Source organism: Anopheles gambiae, chromosome X (genome assembly GCF_943734735.2).
Source record: "Anopheles gambiae chromosome X, idAnoGambNW_F1_1, whole genome shotgun sequence".
Classification (NCBI taxonomy): Eukaryota; Metazoa; Arthropoda; class Insecta; order Diptera; family Culicidae; genus Anopheles; species Anopheles gambiae.
Window position 1 is genome coordinate 9,033,287 of NC_064600.1, and position 22,129 is coordinate 9,055,415.

At 43.8% G+C, this 22,129-nt stretch overlaps 1 protein-coding gene across 1 annotated transcript in view; it reads left to right on the forward strand.

The window, feature by feature from the left end:
• Positions 1 to 5,154: 5,154 nt before the first annotated feature.
• Positions 5,155 to 22,129, forward strand: part of LOC1271730 (protein scalloped) — a 107,571-nt gene continuing 90,596 nt past the window's right edge. Inside the window, exon 1 of the mRNA XM_061650434.1 lies at positions 5,155 to 6,013. Coding sequence (XP_061506418.1) covers positions 5,977 to 6,013 — 37 coding nt within the window. The 5' untranslated portion in view covers positions 5,155 to 5,976. The remainder of the gene's footprint in view (positions 6,014 to 22,129) is intronic.

Sequence of the window (22,129 nt, forward strand, 5' to 3'; positions counted from 1 at the left end):
GCTCTAGATGTTGTGCCCGCGGCTGCTTAAAGCTGTGCGCAAAACACAGGAACATAACAAAATCATTAAAAAAAAAACAAAAAAAAAAAAAAACAGAAAAAATATATACTATATACACAGACACACTAGCATAATCGAGTAGATAAATGAAAATGATCTTTTTTTTTTTTTTTTTGAAAGCCTCCCGAGTGACGTTGACGTACACCGAGTTTTAACCGTTTCTCTCTTCCCTTTGACAACGCAAAAAAACCCAAAAAACAAAAGAAGAAAATTATGAAATGAACCCACCGTGGTCACGTGGAACTCTTGCACTCCTTCAGCTGGTCGATCTGAAAAAAAAAACAAATAAATTAGCTGAAAAAGAGTGTCGCTTTCTTCCCATCCTATCCTATCTCCCACCTGTTGCACTCGCGTCGGAATGGTTTTGTGAGTTGAGGAGCCTGTTCATCGTCACTTTTATCTAATTTTCCTACCCCTCTTTCTCTCTTTCTCTCTCTCTCGCTCTCCTTATCCCTGACTACCTATGAGTGTGGGCATGTGTGTGTGTGTGTGCGTGTGATTGTAAAGGACATTAGTGTATGCAAGAGACGTGCATTCCCACTCCTGCAAATGTTGTTTTTTTTTATTCTCTTTTTTTTTGTTATCCCCTCACACCGTTTAGGCGCAATGTAAGACAACGAGAGCTAGTGTAATGTGTGCGTCATGTTTGTTTGCGATTAATTTCAGTGCTTGCATGTACTAAACCTCATGTCTTGCGCAGTTTGCGAGTCGCAAACAGAGCATTAAGCAGAAAAAGGGGAAATAATGCCAACAAACACATTACAACACAAGAGTGGCGCAAGAGGGATAGCGACAAAAAAAAACAACATACACAGCACATGGAGAAACGTGAATCGAAATTATACAAACACAAACAAACGGTTACCTGTTAGCTACTGTAAGTAAACAATACCGCAAACAAAACAAAAAACATACACACACATACATGCATACATACATACATACACACATACATACATACATACATACATACATACATACATACATACATACATACATACATACATACATACATACATACATACATACATACATACATACATACATACATACATACATACATACATACATACATACATACATACATACATACATACATACAAACATACAAACATACATACATACATACATACATACATACATACATACATACATACATACATACATACATACATACATACATACATACATACATACATACATACATACATACATACATACATACATACATACATACATACATGCATACATTGTCACAAGCTGACCGAAGGATAGGATTAGTAACGTAAATCTAACAAAAAGAAAAGATTAATAAAATAAAACAAAACAAAACTCAACGAGCGATGCAAAGCGATCAGATCGGTAGTAAATTTATCAGAAAACGAGTAGAAAAATTATGGCTAAATAAATAAATAAATAAATTAAATAATGAATTAATAATACTACACAAAAGTATACAATCGCTCTAAAGGTACCGATAAACAGTAAGAGAAATAAAAGGAAAATAGCAAGTTCAAATCGACAACAAAAAGAAGAAATAAAAGTAAGTAACAAAACTAGCAAAACCATAACACACACAGCAAACGGCAGAAACACATAAAACGAAAAGAGAAAACAAAACTCACAAAAACAGTTCACACACACACACACACACACACACACACACACACACACACACACACACACACACACACACACACACAGTTTGTTTATAGGTAATCTGAGTGAGCAACCGTGTTTCGGGAACCTTTTCTTATTCACACTTATACACACATTTACACACAAAAATACACAAGAAAGGAAGGAAAACGTGTGTGTGTGTGTGTGTGTGTGTGTGTGTGTGTGTGTGTGTGTGTGTGTGTGTGTGTGTGTGTGTGTGTGTGTGTGTGTTACAATACAAAAAAAGCGCTAAAACTTTAAAGTTACCATTTCACACTCGCTCTCACCCATACACAGACGAATCATGTAAAAAAGAATATACGTGCGATAAAAAAGGGAAATAGACCGTCATGTTAAAGCATGTTGCCGCAATTCAGGCGCTCTACCGTAGAGAGCAGACAGCCTGAACATTGTGTCCAACTATTATCGTAACCAATTCAGAAATGATGGGCAACGGAAACGGGAAAAGGAAGAAAAGTAGAGACAAATAGAGAAAGAGAGATTGGCCACCCCGAAATTCTGTTAGCGAGTAGTCCAAGGGAGGGGCAAGGTGTGGTACCAACATTTTCGCTGCCCTATCTCTTTGCCCTATGCTAACCAAACGGGAGGTGGCAGTTTTCCTCGAAACAAATCAAATCCCTTCCCTGTCCTCCTACACCCCGCTCACTCTTGAACAGACGCATACACAAAATCAAATTTATTAATAATAGCATAGGGTGTTGCAAGTGGAAGTGAAGAGAAAGAAAAAAGAGAGAAAGAGAGAAAGAGAGAAATAGAGAAAAAAAGAGAAAGAGAGAGAGAGAGAGAGAGAGAGAGAGAGAGAGAGAGAGGTAGAGAGAAGTGGGGCGTGTATCGCTAATCGCAAAACAGTGCGTGAATGTGGTTCGCTGTAATAGAGCAATTAAGAAACAGATGAGAAAGAAAGAAACAGTAAGATAGCAAGAGAGCGAAATGCAAACACTAATTAAGCAGCAAATGAAGTAGAAGAAAGAAAAAAAACGATACATATAAGAAAGAAAAGAAGCAGAAGCACGAGAAAGAACAAAACACAAAACCCACACCAGCAAAGCAGAATGGTGAAACGAAGTATATAAAGTATAGCAAAATATGTTAAACTCGCAGAGCCAGAACAGAACAGTGAAAATCAACAGTGGTAGAAACAGCTAATGATACAGATAAAATAGCGAATACATTAAGAAGAGGAAGAAGAAGAAGAAGAAGAAGAAGAAGAAGAAGAAGAAGAAGAAGAAGAAGAAGAAGAAGAATAAGAAGAAGAAGAAAAAGAAGAAGAAGAAGAATAGGCAAAAGAAACAGAAAAAGAAAAGGTAAAAGAAGAAGAAGAATAAGAAGAATATGAAGAAGAAGAAGAAGAAGATTAAAGAAGAGGAAAGTAAGAAAGGGAACACGGAACCAAACACACGACGGTCACGATGGTGGTTGGAAAAACTTAAGAAAAAAACACACACACACATACAAAGAAACACGCCATAGTGGCAGCAGCAAAAAAAAACAACAACAACACAAATAAGAGTCCGGTGAAGGAAGCCTGAAGCCATTCAGGCTTCGAAATTAATTGCGGTAAAATATATATAAAAGGAAGAAGAAAAAAAATAACGAAACGTAATACACACACACACACCGACAGCGGGTGGAGAATAGTGCGAAAACAAAATAAAGACCTAAAATAAAATGCGTACGCGTGTGTTCTATTTTATTTTTATTGTTCGGGTTTGTTTGTGAATTAGCGAAAAACTCTGCACGATCCGAAATCGATCGCGCTGTGATCGCTGTGAGCTATCCAAGTTTTCCCCCATTTGTCTTTCCAACGAGCGTCCTCGTGCTGCCGTGAAATGCCGAAAAAGTAAGTACACTTGCTTTGGAGCTTACTGTGCTGTCCGCTCGCCTCGCCGGAAGTGGCACTCATCGGCAAATACAAATGAAATGTAGCAAAAGAAGCAAGCATAATACACGATTCGATACAAACCGGAGCCGGTGGCTAACACTGAGCTTCGAGCTGTGAATGTGTGGTAGTGGGGAGGAGGGGGGTTTAGCAAAATGAACACTTCCCGGTCACTCACGAGCCGCGGATGGAGCCGCCCGGTCGGCGAGCTCACGCGCCGCTGCGTGCACTTTTCCCGAATGTTGCGCTCCGCGTGTGCTTGAGCGTGTGCGAGAGTGGGCCGAGCGCCACACGCACACACTCGCGCTAGCGGTGAGTGCCGGGCGCTGTGAGTAGCACTCGTAGCACCAGATACCGGCTCTCGGCTAGCGGCCCAACAGGAGCCGGTGGCGCCCGCATCATTCATTCGTTCGCACGCTAGCAGACGGAGCTAAACGCGGCCACCGGCAAACCGTAACGAAGCGTTCGCCTAACCGTCCTTACACCCGTGGGGTCTTACGCCCGAGCCACGGGCACACACGCACTGTACGCCATCAGCGCCGTCGTCGTTCAGCGCGCGCCCCGTTTTGTGAGTCGCGTCTGTGAGCCGCGAATGGACAAGTGTGACCAAGCAGCGAACTTTCGTGCTTCATCAATCAAAAACATTCGTGCGTGTGTGTGTGTGAGAGAGAGAGAGAGTGTTTAACAGTGTTTTCCCATCCCTGAGTGATCCTCGCTAAGGATATTATTGTGCATCAGAAGCGAACCTCACAAAAAAAACGATCAAATTTGAAACTCCATTAAAAGAGCACGCGAACCAAACACGTGCTCCAGTGCCAATCGCCACGGTGGTGTGAAACAAAAAATAAGTAAAAACAACCAATTGATAGTGTGATAGCTTATCGTGTACAAAGGGTGTACTAAAACATTGCGTAAAAAAAAAAAGAAAAACAACAACACACCAGACAAAACAAATCAAAGATCAATCGAGCGAGGGAGCAAAAAAGAAAGAAACAACCCAAACAACAAGCCAATTTTTGTGCCGTACCTTTTCGGCATCTCGTGTTGTGTCCAGCGCACGCGATAAAGATCAGTCGCCACCTTCGCCCGCGTTTGCGTGTTATCGAACTCCCACTCCCCCCCCCCACCCCACCCCACACAAAAACGGTGCCACAACCGCGTGCCGGACCGCGCGGGCCTATCGTTCCGTTCGGTTCTATCGGTTGGCCACGATCGTACCGCGGCCCTGTTTGTGCGAGTGAGTGCGCGCGTGTGATTTTGGGGTATTTTTGGTTGGGTTTACTTTTGTTCCAACTGTGACTAAACGTGTGCGTGTGTGTGTGTGTGTATGTGTAAGTGTTTCTATGTTGCGAGTGGCCGGAAAAGCCGAAGCTCCCACCACCGATAAGGGTCAACAATCAACAAACTGCTTCGCTGCAATCAAAACACTGAAATCAGCCCATCCTGCTGTGCGCAAGTAAAGCGAAAACACAACAACAACAACAACAACAAAACATCCTCTCCACTGACCCCCTTCCCCATCTCCATAAGCCACCTGCCCGCCCTTGTCCCACCCCGGCCCGGATCAGGAGAGTGACGCCGTTTCCGCCACCGACCACTTTCGCGAGTGGCGTGCCGGAAGCCAGCCCACGGCCGCCAAGATTGACAAAGGAAACTTTAACTTTTTGAACCCGCTCGCTTACCCGACGGCGGCCAGCGCGGCAGCGGCAGCGGCGGCAGCGGCGGCAGCAGCAGCGGCGGCGGCAGGGAACGGCCCCAGCGGCACTACCGGTACAGCAGCGGCACCGGCGACGACCGGAGGAGGAGGAGGAGGAGCAGTCGGTGGTGGTGTTGGTGGTGCCGGCCCCGCCGGTAGTAGCGTTGGTGGACCGGCCAGCACCGGTACGGCGGCAGCGGCAGCGGCGGCAGCGGCGGCGGCAGCGGCAGCAGCGGCGGCGGCCGCAGTAAGCGGCAGCAACAGCCACCACCACCACCATCATCCGCACGGGGCGCACCATCCCCATCCGCACCACGTGCCGCATCCGCACCATCACCACCACCATCACCATCATCACCATCCGGCGGCCCACCCGCACCACCACCATCCGCACTTTGGGCCGCTCGGGGGCGGGGTGGACACGGCCGGCGCGGGCATCGGTGGCCCGGGAGGGATCGGCATCGGCGGGAACGCGCTCGGCGCCGGCGGCACAGGCTCGGCAGGCGGACTAGGAGGAGCCGCCGGAGGAATAGGAGGAGGAGGGGGAGGAGTAGGAGGAGCAGCAGGAGCAGGAGGAGGAGCGGTGGGTGGAATAGGCGGTGTGGGTGGACTGGGCGGCGGCGGTGGAGGAGTGGCCGGTGGCGGCATACCCGGCCTCAGGATGGACTGTGACTATTCGAAGCTGTTCTACGCTAAACGTAAGTAACGCCTCAGTAACGCCCCGGCGGGACACCTTGTAATGGGTTTTTATGAGCCCGGTTCGCTTCACTTTATTGTTTATTATTTTGGTTCAGCTTTCAGTCTGTGGTCACACTTTCTAGAGGTTTTTTTTTATTTTACTTTCTTTCTGTGACACAATTGTAACTAGAGTGAAATTGCTGATGTAGTCGCTTCAAGATTAATTGTTGTTAATATTTTCAAACTTCAACATACTTCAAACATTGTTTGTCTCTTCAAGATGAATGTCTTCCTAAGGCGTAATATCCTCTCAGCTGAATATGCGATTTGGAAGCCTAAATTCGCTAAGATGATCTTTTCAATTACCGTTGACAAAAGTATTGGTCATAGGATGCCTGGTTTTTCCCGTGGTTTCTTGAATACTGCACAACAACATGAATTTCTCTTCAAGTTGACGGTCCCTTAAAGATTGTAGTTACATTGCTTTATTGCACTAGTTATACTGTGGCCCGGTAACAAGGCTTTGCAACAAATCTTCGGATAGTTGCTGAATTTCTGGAGTGTACATCAGCTATGACCAATTGTGTCGTTTGCGGGACAGGGAAATAGAACACTTTTTGAACGATTGATTTGTTTTTAATGGAATACCATGTCGTTTTGCCTTTGTTCGGATTATCTCAGTGTATCAAGTTCCAAATGATGTCTCATTTTTTTTACATTTTCAAAATCTCTGACCTGCTTGTAGCCACTGGTTTTATAGTTACGTAGCAACCATCCCGAGTGCCGGTCTGGTGGTACAGTCGTCAACTCGCATGAATTAACAAACATGCCCGCCATGGGCTCAAGCCCCAAATGGACCGTGCCCCCATACATAGGATTGCCTATGCTGCTATGCGTAATTAGCAAGTCACTGAAAGCCAAGTCAAATAGTAGTGGTGGCACAGGTCAGGTCCAGGCCTTGACTTGACCGACAGCGGTTGTGTTGTTGTGTCAAAGAAGACGAAACAATAATCCCCATATCATCACGTCTTTGTATATCCTACAGCTAAATAGCTATCTTGAATTGTAACATTTTTGTTTTGATCACTGTGAGGATATTTTGCGGATCATATTCACGAACATTTAGGCAGTCCTGATAAATCTTATCTGTCTTATTCTACAGGCTTCCATTATACAGGCCTTCTATATTTATTTATATCAAACTAATGCATAGCCAGTTCTTACTACTGCATGATGATTCGATGCCATCTGATTTTGAAAGGAGTCTATTGGCCTATATATCCTAGGCTCAATCTTCCTTATACCTTTCATTTTACAGCGGCCCGTTCACCGTTCTTGGTAGTTGATCATACCCCAATTCTTGCACTGATAATGACACCAGTTTTCGACTCGAGTTTAGATCACGTAATATCAGGCTTTAGGATTATGGCTCAATAGACAGTTCCCTTCCTTCCCCCCTCTAGCCCTCCCCCTTAATTGCTAGATGTTACAGCCAGTAAGACTATAACAATTCCATCTAATTAGATTGAATTTAAGGATACCAATGCAACTGTATAAGTGTGAATGTATTTTTTCTCACACCAAATTGTCAAGAATTGCAAGAAATTGCTACTGCATTGCATCTTTCAACCTGACAAACGGAGAAAAAAAGAAGGATATTATAAGTGGAGATGTATTCTATCTAGTAACCACACATTCGTTGCCTCGCGTGTTTCTATGCAATTGCAAAATTATCTCAATGGTGGTAGTGCTGCAGCGTAACGCTTTAAAAATGGTTATTTACCTGATTATTTCTTATTTAGGCATGTTTGTAAATAGTTTTCAACCATTTTTTTTTATCTCGCGTTTGACATTTGGCTACGGAAGGTCTGTCAAGTGACAACACAAAAACAATTGTTGTCTTTTCACAGGATTGCCGTAAGGAAAAGATCTTGGTAAGAACACAGACATCACAAAATATACAAACAGTACGCGGTCTGCAAACTCAGCATTCCGTTTATCACACTTTCACAATGTTCCCAAGTTCCCAAGACGAGGTAATGTTAGATCTTAATGCCGAGATTTATTTTACGATCAAATATTGTAAACAAAGTATAAATAAGGCAAGTTAAAACTGCGAGTCGACGAGACTATAGCTGTGAGTTCATTAAAGATATAGAGTCGCCTGCTGCGGTCAATACTGAAGTATTTATAGTGGCTTATTGTCCTAGCTGGAGAAGTATTTATACTTAATCTGGCCGACAGATCTGAAGCGCCAATGTGTTAGGCTGTTTACCAAAAAAACATTCTGGGCAACCATACGTGTAAGAGATTGAATACCTAACATTAAACATTGCGCGCGGGTCACCGGAGCATGTGGGTTTTCGGATACAGCAAGTATATTTTTACGGCTTCTAATTTCCAGTAGGGATCGAAGAGTAGGAACATCATACAACAGAACAGTACTCCAGTACTGACCGGAAAAATGACAAATTCAGGGACTTAAGGCAATGCGGCGGTACCGTGCCCAAGTAGCAAGGATTGACTATCCGGCTACGTGGTAATGAATTAAGTCTCGAAAGCCTGTGTAGGCCGGCATGTCCGCGTAGGACGTTTCGCCAAATAGAAGAAGAAGAAGGCAATGCATATCCGTTATTGTTGAATGGCGATGAACAAAGCCTAACATTTTGTGCACTTTACCTTTATAATGAGCTGGTAATGAACGTGGAAATCGAGTTTCAAGCATAACTTCTTGATCACGCATGATATATTATCGTTTCAAGGTAACGCCTAATAGCTTGTAATCACATTGAATGGAGTTTGTGTTGGAGTTTGTTTATGGTGCATGTATAATAAGAATAGCAACGGAACTAAATTCTGGGAGTATCGAACTTCTGAAGGGCTGCTGAATGCTTTCGAGGTGACATCTTTAATCCTGACACAGTAGTCTCGTTGGCGTTGAGCTTAGAGGCGTTCAAAATACTTCATCACTAGCTAAGCATGCTTGTACAATGTTTTAGCATTCGGAGAAAACATCCCCAACGCCTCGAGATAAGATGATTATTTTCGTTTTCCCTTAGCTCATCTGTCACTTCAATAAATGCTCCAACACAGACTCACACACGCAAAACACAGACGGTTTAGCCGGAAGCGTCCATCGCAAGTGGCCGGCGAGTCGAGGCGCTTACACTTACTGCCCCGTTTGCCAGCAACCGAACACTTCCGTGGAGGGGAGGTGTGGGTACGGTCACTCTATTTTTAAGCCGAAACACTTGGGCCACACACAAGGTTTTGTACTAGTGTTGCACGCGCAAACGACGTTAACCGGACCCGCACCCGAGCAACATTTGGAGCCAAGGGCGCAATGGGCGATGCAACCAAAAAACGCCAACACCGGCGCCAGTTGTGTCGCGTGCAGTTTGGCGGAGTGTTTAGGCGGTTTGTTTTTCGGTACGCCCTCTGCTTTGTGTTGCCCCTGCAATGGAACGGGATGATTTACGCGCAATGGCAAGCAGCAAACGGTTGCAATGCATTCTTTGGTGCATGGAAAGTTGTTCGTGTTGATTGGGTTGACCATTTTTAATAGCCATGTCTCTAAAAATAGTACTAAGCGCAGTGGTTTTAGTATCTACTACTGCAGTTATTGCAGTTCCTGCAGTGACTGCAATGTAATGGCCTATGACGGTATCGAATCGGTCGGTTTGTAATTAAGCTTGGTATGTTTAGGCAGTTACAAATCCTTCTCCCTTCTCATGCGATCACACGATCTCGTACGATCTCGTACGTGCTGGAGAAACAAAAAAATTGCTGACAGTCGCCGCACGTTTCGACGCCCGTGTGACAGTAGCATCTGCGCGCGCGGTTTGCTCTACTTACGCCGGCCTTGCCGGGGTGTAATCCGATCCGGGCCACGACGGGCTTCCTAGCACACTTGCAACCCGAACCGTCGAACTTCCAGCCGCGCGCTCTAGCTTAGGCTTTTCGTCATCGCGCAAACACTAATCCGAGCTGGGAGCAAATACGCTGATGCTGCTCAACCGTGCTAGCAGGCGACAGCAGCATCAGACACTTCCGCCCTGTTCATCTCGCCGTGCTCGTAAACGCAATCTGTCAACAATAGTTATAGTGTACGAGTGTTACAGCCCGAGCGTTGTTCGGGCAGCATTCTTTCGGGCGGTGCAAGCAAACCCGCTGAGTCACCGCAGTCATCTTGGTCGATGGGAATGTAAATAAAAGTAGATTGCGCATGGTTCAGCAATCGCTACGATCGTGAAGCAACGGTCACAGCAGCCGGGTAGGATAGGGTCGGAAAAGACACCTACGGAAAGACGCTGTAGTGTACACTTTTCCTCTCCCATCATAATAAAAACCGACCTATTTTTTCTTCTAAATATTGAAAGTACTCTAAACATTATTACATTATGGCAACCAACCATAACCATTGATTGAAGCACTGAAAACAATGCTTACCCCGAAATGATTGTTCAAACTATCATTTGGGGACTTGTTGTATTTTTTTTTTGTTTTAAATCACACGGTCGCACGCCCAAAGATTGGCAGTCTGTCAAGCGCATCGTCTCCCACGCTGCAATCAATTCGCACACCGGAACCGTTTTCTTTGAAATTAGCACTGAAATTGAAACCATTTGTTGAAATTTTCTCCAGCATTGACATTGAGGTACTGCAGCTTTGGATGCAATACATTTTCTTCAACGACCTTCACACATGATTAGCAATTGAGTCTAAAGCAACTGATCCAAAGCCAATCGACAGTTAAGCAGCAATAGTAAGTGCAATTGCAAAAAAATAGAACCATTGCAGTACGGAGCGAATCCAATTTGGTATTCCAATTTGGGCAATACGGGTTATTTGGAGCATTACTTCCCAATAAGAAAAAACACGATCGGATTTTGATACTAAGAATCGTTTAATGTAAATCTTTTGCCAGGAAGAGAAGTGTGTGTGTGATGCACAAGTGTGTTGCATATTAATGTATGTATGTATGTATTTATTTATTTATTTAATGAATTATTTATTTAATTATTTTTAATTGTTTTTAATATTTTTTATACATGTATTGATTTAATTATTTATTATTTTTTTAATTTACTATATATCATCCAACAGATGCAGAGTGATCAAAAAGAACATTCCCAACCTGTACCCCGAGTAAAACGATAACCTAACCTAACCTTACCTAGTCTAGCCTAATAATTTACCCAATTCTGTTTTTGAGACAATCGACACTAAAATTAAAGTCGAAAGATTGATAGTATTTGTTGAAGCTCCTACACATATTGACGAATGTTACTGGAGCGCTTTTCTAGATCTATTTGTTTATGAAGCAAATTCCTGTCAGTTGGAGGAGCATCGTGGCAGTTATCGCAAAGTTTAACAACGTCAGTCGTGATGAAGAATATTTACAACAACAAATTTAGAATTGTGATGAAACTGTATGAAGACTCCCCCCCCCCCACCCAGACTAATTATTTAATATTTTTGAAATAAAAAAATGTAAAATAAAAAAGGATTTTTAAATTACATTTTACAAAATTTAAAAACAACTTTTTCGATGTTTCCAATTTGATTCACATCCATTTTTTTTTATTTTTTTTTCACTTCTAGTGCAAGCTTTCGTATTCTTATCGTATTTTCTGAGCAGTAGTTTTTGACCTCATACTGATATGTTTCCTTTTTATGAATTTAAACCATCAATTTGAAAAAGCCGTTTTTTAAAAAAATAATTGTATATTTGTATATTTTGAAGTAAAAATTTGTCCGCCTATTAGACTTAACAAAAAGTCTTATAATTAGTTATTCTAATCAAACTTAACAGGAATATTACAGCCTAACCACTTACAAATGAACTAAAATGCTGATACGGTCTTGGAATGGAATACAAGACAAATAAATTAAAACATTTAAAGAATGCTGGAATTGCGGTTGAGGTTATGAAACTGTACAGATGAAATGTTACATACAAACCTATCGGAGATATTTCTTGAATTGTTTCCTCAGTTTACAATCCATGCCTTCTTTTTCCTTGCGCATTCCCTTGCCAAACATTATTGCTTTTTTCTTGTATTATGTTTGTGGATACCCAAGCACCAAACTATCTTTGTACGTAAACGATTGTAATGTCTCGGGAGTAAATTAAAATGTTTTATCCGTGTATAAAAACCTCCTCAATCTAGTTTTGGTCATTTTAGACCTACAAGGGGGTCGTTATACACGCCAAAGTACTGTAAGTCTTGCAGTAAATGTTTCACAGCAAAATAATTACCCTTGCCTAGACGTAAAGCGATGAAAGATCAATCTAAAAACGTTCTATTAAGGAAATATTAAAGAACAAAACTAAATCAATCGTCGTCCTTGTTGAAGAAAATGGTGCAATGTTAATATCTTGGAAACATTAAAGCACAAGTATCTATCAAATTTATCGGTATTATGAAGACATTTTCCCTATTTTTCAAATGCGTATTTGCTCTCTGTGCTCTCACCTGCCTACTTGCGATTCTGGAATCAATTATTTCACTTTTCATGCAAACTAGATGGAAAAGAGCCTTCCGCAAAAAAGGGGTTTTTTCGCACAACGAGTGAGTCACCGGAATGCATTAAACTCGTTATGCGGCGTTCCACTGTACATGTACCGTCTTGTTAGTAGATCCAAAATGAAGGACAAAAAACAAGGCGTCTCCATCAAGAAAATACATTCAATGTCGGCAGTAAGTTATCTTTACGCGTATTAAAAACCATTAATTTATACATTTTTTATATATAAATAAAAGGATTTATCATCCTGCTATCAATTTGAGCAGCACAATGACTGCCTTTAGCAGCAACCAGCAGTGTGCTTTAAAAAATAATCGCCGTCCCAACTGCAATGTACATAATTTATTGCAAACCGGCGCCATTCAAACCTTTTGGCTATCTGTTCACGCGTGCGAGCGCGACTAATTGATTGTGTCATTGTTTTGGCGCCTGTCAAGCCGCTGTTTGCTGCGCCCCGATCCTGCTGCAGGTGATGAATGAACGTCGCGATCGATTTGGTTTGTTTTTTTTTTCTTCATTTTTTGATTTTATTACTCTCCACTTCCCTCGCTAGCTTTATTGTTTTGCCGTTTAAGCACGTTAATTAATGGAAATGATACCCGATCATCATTCCCCCCAGCCAATCCCCATCGTGCATGGGAAAACATAAAATTTTGAAAAAAAAGAAAGAAACGGAACTCGCACGGCGAAATGAACTGCAAGCAAAACACTTCCCTTACTACCCATATTACGCGCGGACCAATGTGTGTGTCTGTGTGTGTGTGTGCATCTTGTGGTGGTGCTGAAAACAACTTCTTCGTTTAAACGCGTGCGCACACACACACACACACACACGCGCGCGCGCAGTTCACGCACAGAGCGTGTTTTGCAAATGCGCGCGAAGAGTGAAAAATCGCTATTTTTAGCATTTGCTCGCACGCAAATCGCACCGGGTGCACCCAAGTTACCCATTTCATTCTGCCCCCGTGCTGGCAGAGCCGTGTGTGGTTTTTCCCACAACAGAGCAGGAGGTGGGGAGGGGGGAAACTCGGACCGGGAAGCCACGGACGGTGGGGGAAAATCCGGAAGATTTGTAATGCGAGCAAACGATTTTCAAACGTTAAACACAACGTACGGGCGTGGAGGGTTTGCGTTTGTGCAGGGCCAGCGGTACAGAGCGAGCGAGTTGGCTGGCTGATTGAAATTTTGCGCAGCGTCCATCTTTGTGGTTAATTTACAACCCATCTGTTTTCGTGGGTTTTAGTTTTCTTCTTCCCGTTCGTTCTGCGTGATTTTATTTCGCTCACAATTCAATCTCATTTCAGCCGGCCGCTGTTGCTCTTACTTTCTACTTTTTTTTGTAATCTCTCTACTGCACGACCCACTAAATCTCTATTGCAAATCCTCTCCGCCAGCGTGTGTGTGTGTGTGTGTGTGTGCGTGTATCTCTCTTCAGACAACGAGGAGGGGAGGGAAGGGAGTTTGCCGCCTGCAACTGTTGCTATTTATGTACGGTTTTAAGTTTCTGGTTTTCCCGCGCGGTCGGCTATTTGGTTTTACTACCCCTTCCCTCATACTGCTACCTACCTTCCCCCACCAACCCCCCCCCCTCTCCGCTCACCCTTACCCTGCCATAGCACCACACCGAACAAAAATTATGATGAATGTGCGGCTGCGACACAAATGCCCGGGGTGCCGCACCTGCAAAGCACTGAAACAGACAAAAATCCGGCTCGAAGGACCAAATCCGGTTGCCCAACCGCCAGAGACGAGAACGCGTGCAACCGGCCCCGGCCCTGAGATAATTTCAGTACAGACACTCTGTGTGTGTGTGTGTGTGTGTGTGTGTGTGTGTGTGTGTGTGTGTGTGTCAGAGTGTGAAAACAGCAACAAAAAAAAACCAGTAACACTGTCGCGTAGAATATGGCCACCGCGTTGTTCGCCGGTTCAAGTGATATGCGCCCGCCGGAGGCTACACTTTTTACGCTCGCTCTCGAACGCAAAGCGCGTAACATTGTCTCGGCCCACTCGTGCCGCTTTTGTTCAGCAAATGCAGGCATCTAATCTACCCCGTTGCCACCCCTTTCCCTTTGGGCACTCGACTCGATCGAGCACGCGGTGGATTAGTGATTAGTTTGCAGCGGGCTTCTGCAAACTTGCACTTTGCGCAAACACTCACTTCAGCCGACGAGGTGATGCACGTGCCCGTGTGTCTTTTCTCTCCTCCTGTTGTTGGTGTTTGCGGCTCCCCACTTCATCCAGGCGAGTGTGTGTAAACACACTGGACGTGAGGGAGAGAGAAAACAAAGACGGGAAGCGCAGCGGAGAAGAAGCAAACAAAAAACACAACACTTGTACTAATGTTTGAAGACGATGAGGCCACTTTGCAAATGCAAGCAGCTTCGTTTGATGGATGTAGTTTATCAGCCTTTTTTTCATTAAATTCACATTGTGACATTAAAAAGCCGACAGCAGGCGCGCATCAGCATCAGTTACTAATGTGGCAAAAGGCTCACAAATTTGGTCTCTCTCTCTCTCTCACTTCGGGTTTAGATTCGATGCTGCCCCCCTCCCCCCATCAGTTCGTACATCCCTTCTTCCTCTCTGCATCGTTTGAACCATTTGAGCCAGGCAAAAGGAAACACACGCCAACCAAGCGCAATGTTGTTGACCGCTTCATTGCCGTTTTGCAGCGGGCGTGGGCGACACCCTAGCGGCCGGACATGGGGAATTAAAATTTGATGCTCTGCGTGCGAGTGTGAAATTGTGCTGTTTGTTTCCTGCTACTGGGGCAGGAGGGAAGGAGGGGGAGAGGGGGTGGGGGGTTGGTTTGCCCCTCAAAAAGCTATAAACAAATCATTCAAGGGTAATCAACCAGCTCGGGAAGACGGTTGTGCTGCGTTTGCTGCTCGCTTGTTGCACGTTTTCCGCGCGTTTTCAGCATCCCGTTTGGAGATCACGCTTCCCCCCCCCCCCCCACACTTTTTTGGGCCCACCACACACACACACACACACACACACACACACACATTACACCGGTTTGATCGAGTTTTCCCGCTTCTGCTTAGGTAGGTTGGCAGTTTCGTTTCGCAAGTTTTCGTTTTGTCGCTTGGTTCATTCGCGTTCATTCGGCCGCGATGCGCCGTGGTTCATGCGCCGGCTGAGTGCCGTCCGGCTTCGTGCAGCACTCACTCATCGGGTGCGCTCTTTCTCGCCCGCCGCTAACGCCCGTTCTTTTCTTCCTTTCGATGGGGCCGCAGGGAGGTTTGATGAAATAGGCGCAATTTCTTCAAACTGCGTCCTCTGGAGTACGGGGAAATTGGTTGCATCGTTCGGTGCTGATGCATTGGTTTTTAATTCCGATCGCCATCCGTCATCCTGGCTGGCTGGTACCAGCTGCTCATGGCGCTCATTTATCGCTATGAATCAATCGATTATCTGTTATAATTAAGACTAGCGATGGAATGTAAATTCGATTCCTTTTTCTGCTGAGCCTGTTGATGTGAGGAAATTGTTGAAAACAATAATTCCAAACTTTTCGAAGTTAATTGCAAGCCAACTGTGGCTAAACAGTTACTACAACCAGTCACTCACATCACATCACTCCAAAATTCTTGATGGCACCATACTCCTAGGATCACTGAATTTTTATGCACCTACACGTCAACTTAGAGTACGTAACACTTTGAATGTGGTTTATCGTCGTGTTGTGTTCGGATCCAACGACCCCTTATTTGTATTTAATCCAGTCTCTAACTCTTCAATCCCGTGTAATTCCTATTCTCACCTCCTTCAATCAGCTCCTTCGTATCAGCTCTCGTCAATAGGATTACTAATAGCTTTGTTACTACCTCAGAATCCTGCTTCTTTACTGTTGAATTCTTCACTCTCTAGTTTACAGCTAATGGGGCCCTTCACGATTCTAGTCAGTTTTTTGTATGGAGTTTGACAGTTGGAGGCTGAAATCATGTAAATACTCCATACAAAACCACACATCAAAACTAGCCTGCAATTTTCAGTCAAGATTATTCTAGCCTCAAAGCTAGAATTAGATTCGAGTACCTGGTCGAAAACACGGTGTTGTTTACATTTACCCCAAGGTGCATTAAAGAGATCACGTGGTGGAATCTAGAGTCAAAGTGTATGTAGTCCAGGTGGTCTCATAGCTTGTTATTTATTATCAAATTTGAATCAAATCATATTTGAAACAAGCTTTCTGGAGGCTTGACGAATACACAAATCACTCTTAAAATCTTCATTCAGAAGCAAAAGCGATAAAAATCAGCCTTCTAAATTCATACACCTTGTGATAAGCCCACCTGTACATTATACCCACTTAGATAGCTGCTCGAAAACTGCTATACAATGCAAGCAGCTGACAGGCTGAAATTTCAGCCTACGAGCTTAAAACGGAAAGGACCCCAATATTAGATTAGGTAATAATAGGTGCAGGTATTGTTTAACCTCTCTAGGCTGACAATCAAATAAATTGAAATTGAAATTGAACATCATTATGACAAGTGACATAGTGACGTCACGCGTTACTTCAGCGTTTTCCTCTCAATTCCAACAAACGTGCTTTGCAAAAGTGGTCACAAATTAGTACCAGGTAGTAAACAACCCGTTAGTTTGTGTTCGTCCATTTACTTGACTTTGGTGAATGATTTGAAATTTAAAAATTCAATCCTATGCAGCCCATATTTTGTGAGAGTTATCGCTTTTGATCCTTGCGATTTCACTCTTACTAACTGATAGCTTTCTTCTGTTTATGCATTACTTTTCTAGTTTCTTTTTTTGCTATTTCGACCACATTTGGAAGGAAATGAACAATGGGAGGTTATCAGTCATATTGCAAAGCTTTCAGCGATTTATGACTTTTGATTCGATTCCGAACAAAAAATCGAAATATTGCAACTTGTCATAAAAGTGATGAAATTGTTAAAAAAAAAAGATAAAAATTATAGAATTTTGTAGAAAAACATCAATTAAGAAAAAAAAACCACAATAATTTTAATAAAAATAGCAAACAAAGCAATACATTTCAAGCAAAGCCAACCATGGAACAAGCCAGATACAACTATAAAACAAAACAACAACAACAACAAAACCTCAACACAAAAGAAAGGGCAAACAAGTCGTGGTGTGAGCGAGTTTTTGTGCATTAATGTTTATTTCGTTTTCATTTTCTTCCCGCACCGCATTCCCAAAAGGTTCTTCGCAGTTATTTCTTCTTTTGCTGTTTTTGTTATTAAACTTTTTTGTTGTTGCTCGATATATAAATGTATATAAAAGTTGCCCCTCCTTTCTGCGGCTTTCCTATTTTGTGTGGCGGGGGGGCTCCACGAGGGGGAAGAAAAAAGAAACACACACACACACTCACACACCTTCGCTCCCTTGTACGGTGGGTCGCCGGGTTTTGGGTGGCGTGGTTTTTGTACATATTATTTTTATGATACTTTTCACCCCTGCCCGCGTTTGCAGGCTGTGCTTGTGCTTGTTTCAACATATTTTGCGCCCCCAGTTCCAACCCAGCGCCTCGTACCGCGCCTTTGGTTTGGCAGCAAACAGCTGCAAAAGCATAAAAATGTAGCTCATTTTTAAATACCATTGAACGAGAGAGAGAGAGAGAGAGAGAAAGAGAGAGAGAAGATACAGTGTAATGGCGGACGGTAAAGGCATCCCAACCATGAGGCCATGGAAACCCGGCCACGAGAGGGAAAGGATGACTGAATGTGGAGGGGGTGAGAGGGGGGGGGGGGAGTCGGAGAGGAATAAAATTGAAACAAAACACACACACACACACACACACACACACACACACACACACACACACACACACAGAGAAAAAGGCAAGCAAAGGCAAGAAAGCCAGCCTCGGCGACATCGAACGTGCACGTGGTGGTGGTGGTGGTGGTACACTCTCAAAATTATTTTTCCTTTTCCAGTAACAAGTTTTTTGCCTCACCTTCATTCCTTCCCTTCCAAACCCCCCCCCTCCTCCCATTCCCCCCCCCCCCCACACACCTCCGCTTCCACCCCATCGTCTCGCACGCTAGCGCGCGCGCTTCATCAAACTAGCGTCGCGAGTTCGCTTGATCAGGCGAGCACAAAAATACTTCACATTCCACAGCGTTTCATTCCGAGCGCTCGGGCATTTCCCAGCGCGCTCCGCTAGCGCTCCACCACCACCACCCGCCTGCCTTGCTGAGCCCGTCTTACTCACCCTCCGTCCGTTCCCATGCGTTTTCGAAAATAACGCTCAACTATACGCGCACCCCGATGCCCCGATGCAAATATAAAACCGCCGCGTTACCCGCGTATCCTCCGTTTTTTTTTTTTTGAGCCGAACCCCAACTGAATGCCGGTATCCTGGGCTTGTTTTTTTTTTGTGTGTGCATTTTCTTCTTCTTCTTCTTCGGTCTGTATGTCATCACTCCTTTTCCGCGTTCGACAAGAAAAGAAAGAGAGAAAGAAAAAAACGGCCAAAACGAGGGCGCGAACCAGCTCGACAAAGCAGTTAATGGACCCTTTTTATTTTTTTGTTTGTTTGTTTGTTTGGTGCACTTTTTTTCTCTCGCTTCCTACCGCTTCCCCCGCGAAGCCCGCTCACGTGTGACTGTGTTCACACGATTGTGCGACGATGCAGCAGTGGTAAAAAGTAGAAAGAAATAAAAAACAAAACAAAAAAACAACCAAACACGGCGAGAGTGACAAGCGATAAGCCATGCAAAAAGGGGAGGGGGGTGGAGGGGGGGGGGCAGGATGTGTCACACCGAGGACGATCGCCACGGTTTCGCTTTCGCTCGTTCGGCCGATGAAAGATTTCTTCATCAATTATCGGGACCAATTTTCCGACGTCGCAAAGTGCCCTCGCCCGGAGCGAGCTCCGGGCGCTCGCACGCAAAGGAAGGAACAAATGCGGCTCCGCTGTGCGGCCAGGTTGATAAATAAGCGTCCCATTTGTTTGCACGGTTTCCCTGATTTTCCCTTCCCCTTCCCGCCCCAAAGGGGTCGGGACTGGTCGAAGCATCGGGGCGCGAAACAACGCTGCCCGCAAGTGTGGCTGCCGCGAGCACTTCAACTTCCAGCTCAGCAAAAGTGACACTCTGTCTGGGTGCTTTTCTTCTGCTCGCACCACATCCCTTTCACTCCTCCGAGGGAGCAGGGGAGTGCGCGAAAATGGGGGAAGTATAAATTACCCTAATTATTCGCTGCAAATTAAATCACTTATTCAAATTAATTATTTCTCCTTCGACACCCAAAACCGGCACAGCAGCCGAAGAAGGACGGCACAAAGCGGGGCAGGAGAGAGGGATAGCAATCGCGAGAGAGAGAGATAGAGAGAGAGAGAGAGAGAGAGAGAGAGAGAGAGAAGGAGAAAGGTCCTTGTACCGAGGAATGGAGGGAATGATCCTCCCGGCCGCCTTTTCGGCCGCTTCGCATCGGGTCATCGTAAATATTCTAATTTAACGCATAATTCATCCCATTTAGTAGTTTGCCCTGTTTTTTTTTGCTACTGCTGCCGTTGTACACGACAGGGGGGGGGGGGGGGAATGGGAAATAGTGCTTCGTGCTTCGTTCGGGGTTTTTCCTTTTCCTCCCGCAATGGGGGCCTTTTTGGGAGGATGGGAAAAATATGGCTACGGGCGACATGTATCGCTCCCTTGTAACGCACGTTCTGCGGCCATGGTCTGTGCTGAGAGCAGTGTTGTACCGTGGGGTAAATGTCTTTCTACCTTATCCGTCTTTACCCGGGTAAATATGGGGTATTTTCAATTGGATGCAATTTTTTAATGCTTTTTTCACTTATATTTGAAGTATTTCTGAAAAGTTTACATAAAATATACTTTTCTATATTCTTATATACAGTTTAGGGAAATACATGATTTCTTTAGCTAAATATTTAACAAAGATTATTCTATTGCTAACGAGACGATGTTTCAACGCCTATGTTTTCATTGAAGATATCGTGCAATTAGCTCTTGGTATGTTAATGATTTGTTCGATCAAAACAGTCAAAAGGGAGTCGATTTGACATTTTACAAAGCTTTCAATAGCTTCAATCATCAAGAGCATATACTTTAGTCCTCGAATTGAGAACTATTTTTAAACAATAAGATGGAACGCGATTAATCAAAGCGTTTTACCCGGCACACCAGTTTCTACATACTTACTTACTTATCCGGCTCTACAGTTTCTACATAACATGGCCGTAAAATAAAGAATTGACATCTGTTGAAAGTTTGAGTGGATGAACAAGAAAACCGCGCAACAGATTATCCGCTGAACGCTGATGGAAAATTTACGCATTTGTATAGTCCCTCGAGACCTTTCGGTGTGGCCCGCGACCGCTTGAGCTAAAATATATTTGTAGAAGCATTTCTGGTTCTACAGCACATGTCAATCAATTCCGAACACCTGACATATAAAGAGATGTTCAACTTCGCAGGTTGCTCTACTGATAGTCAGACTATGCAGCGTTACAAAACTTTGTCGTTGTTTTATTGTACCTCTTTTCTATGCATGCACGCACAAAACATAAGAATTCCAAAAAAACTGTTTACTCTGATTAAAAAAGAGCATTCAATTCTAGACAATTTTATAATAAAATGGTCGAAAAAAATAATACAAATTCTGTTACACCCTTTGCGATGAATAAATTTGTTAGCAACAAATGTTTGATGAATAATTTGTTGAAGAAACAACTCAAATTTTAGCATCAATCTCACACAAACGAATAAAACCCTGAATTTGAGGAACCGCTCTTCAAGTATGGTTGCCGCTTACAACATGTTACTTCTGCAAAACGTTTGGGCAACATATGAAATCAGATGTCAGCACAAACACATTTTCCTTTTGATAGGCTGTTACAAACGATCCTAAGCTTTCCATGAGGCAACCTAGCAAGATCAATGTGATTAGATGAAATACCGGTGGGCTTATGACTCTGTTTTTGATGGATCATAATGAATGAGGATTTCTATGGATATTAGCAGGACGCAAGTAACGGAGTTGTATGGCACCTTGCGCTCCACGACTGTCAAATGAAGGTTTGTCCATGTCTGGACTGGACGAACCGATTTGTAGTAATTTAAGCTCCATAAGGCAGCATCAAAAGTAAGAACTCACTGTTTTTAACGTACGCAATTGCTGTTCACAATCAATATCAGCTCAAAAATATTGATAATCAAAATGTCCCCAATATCAAAATAAAATTTTCTATTCTGTATTGGATAAACCAACGTAGTTAGTCATGATCAGTTTTTGTCATTATTTTTGCATACTTATCTTGTTAGTTGGAACAAAATTATGGAAATTTCAAAAAAATCAGAAGTCTTGGCCCGCAGGGCCAAATGAGTTTGACATCGCTGGTATAGATGATGGAATGCAATAAATTTAAGAAATTCTGATGTTAAACTGCGAGAAAGCATAAGCGTTTCCGACCAGTTGGTGCGAGTACGGGCAGGGTATTGAACCTACCTTGACCCGGGTCGACCCGGATTCGGATGGACCTACGGGACGGAGCGATCGTACCTTGGCCCGTCCCGATCCGAAATCGCTGCACCAACGGGTTGGTGTCGTTTATGGTGTCTTGCAGCTACCGGAATCGTTGTACCTACTGATCC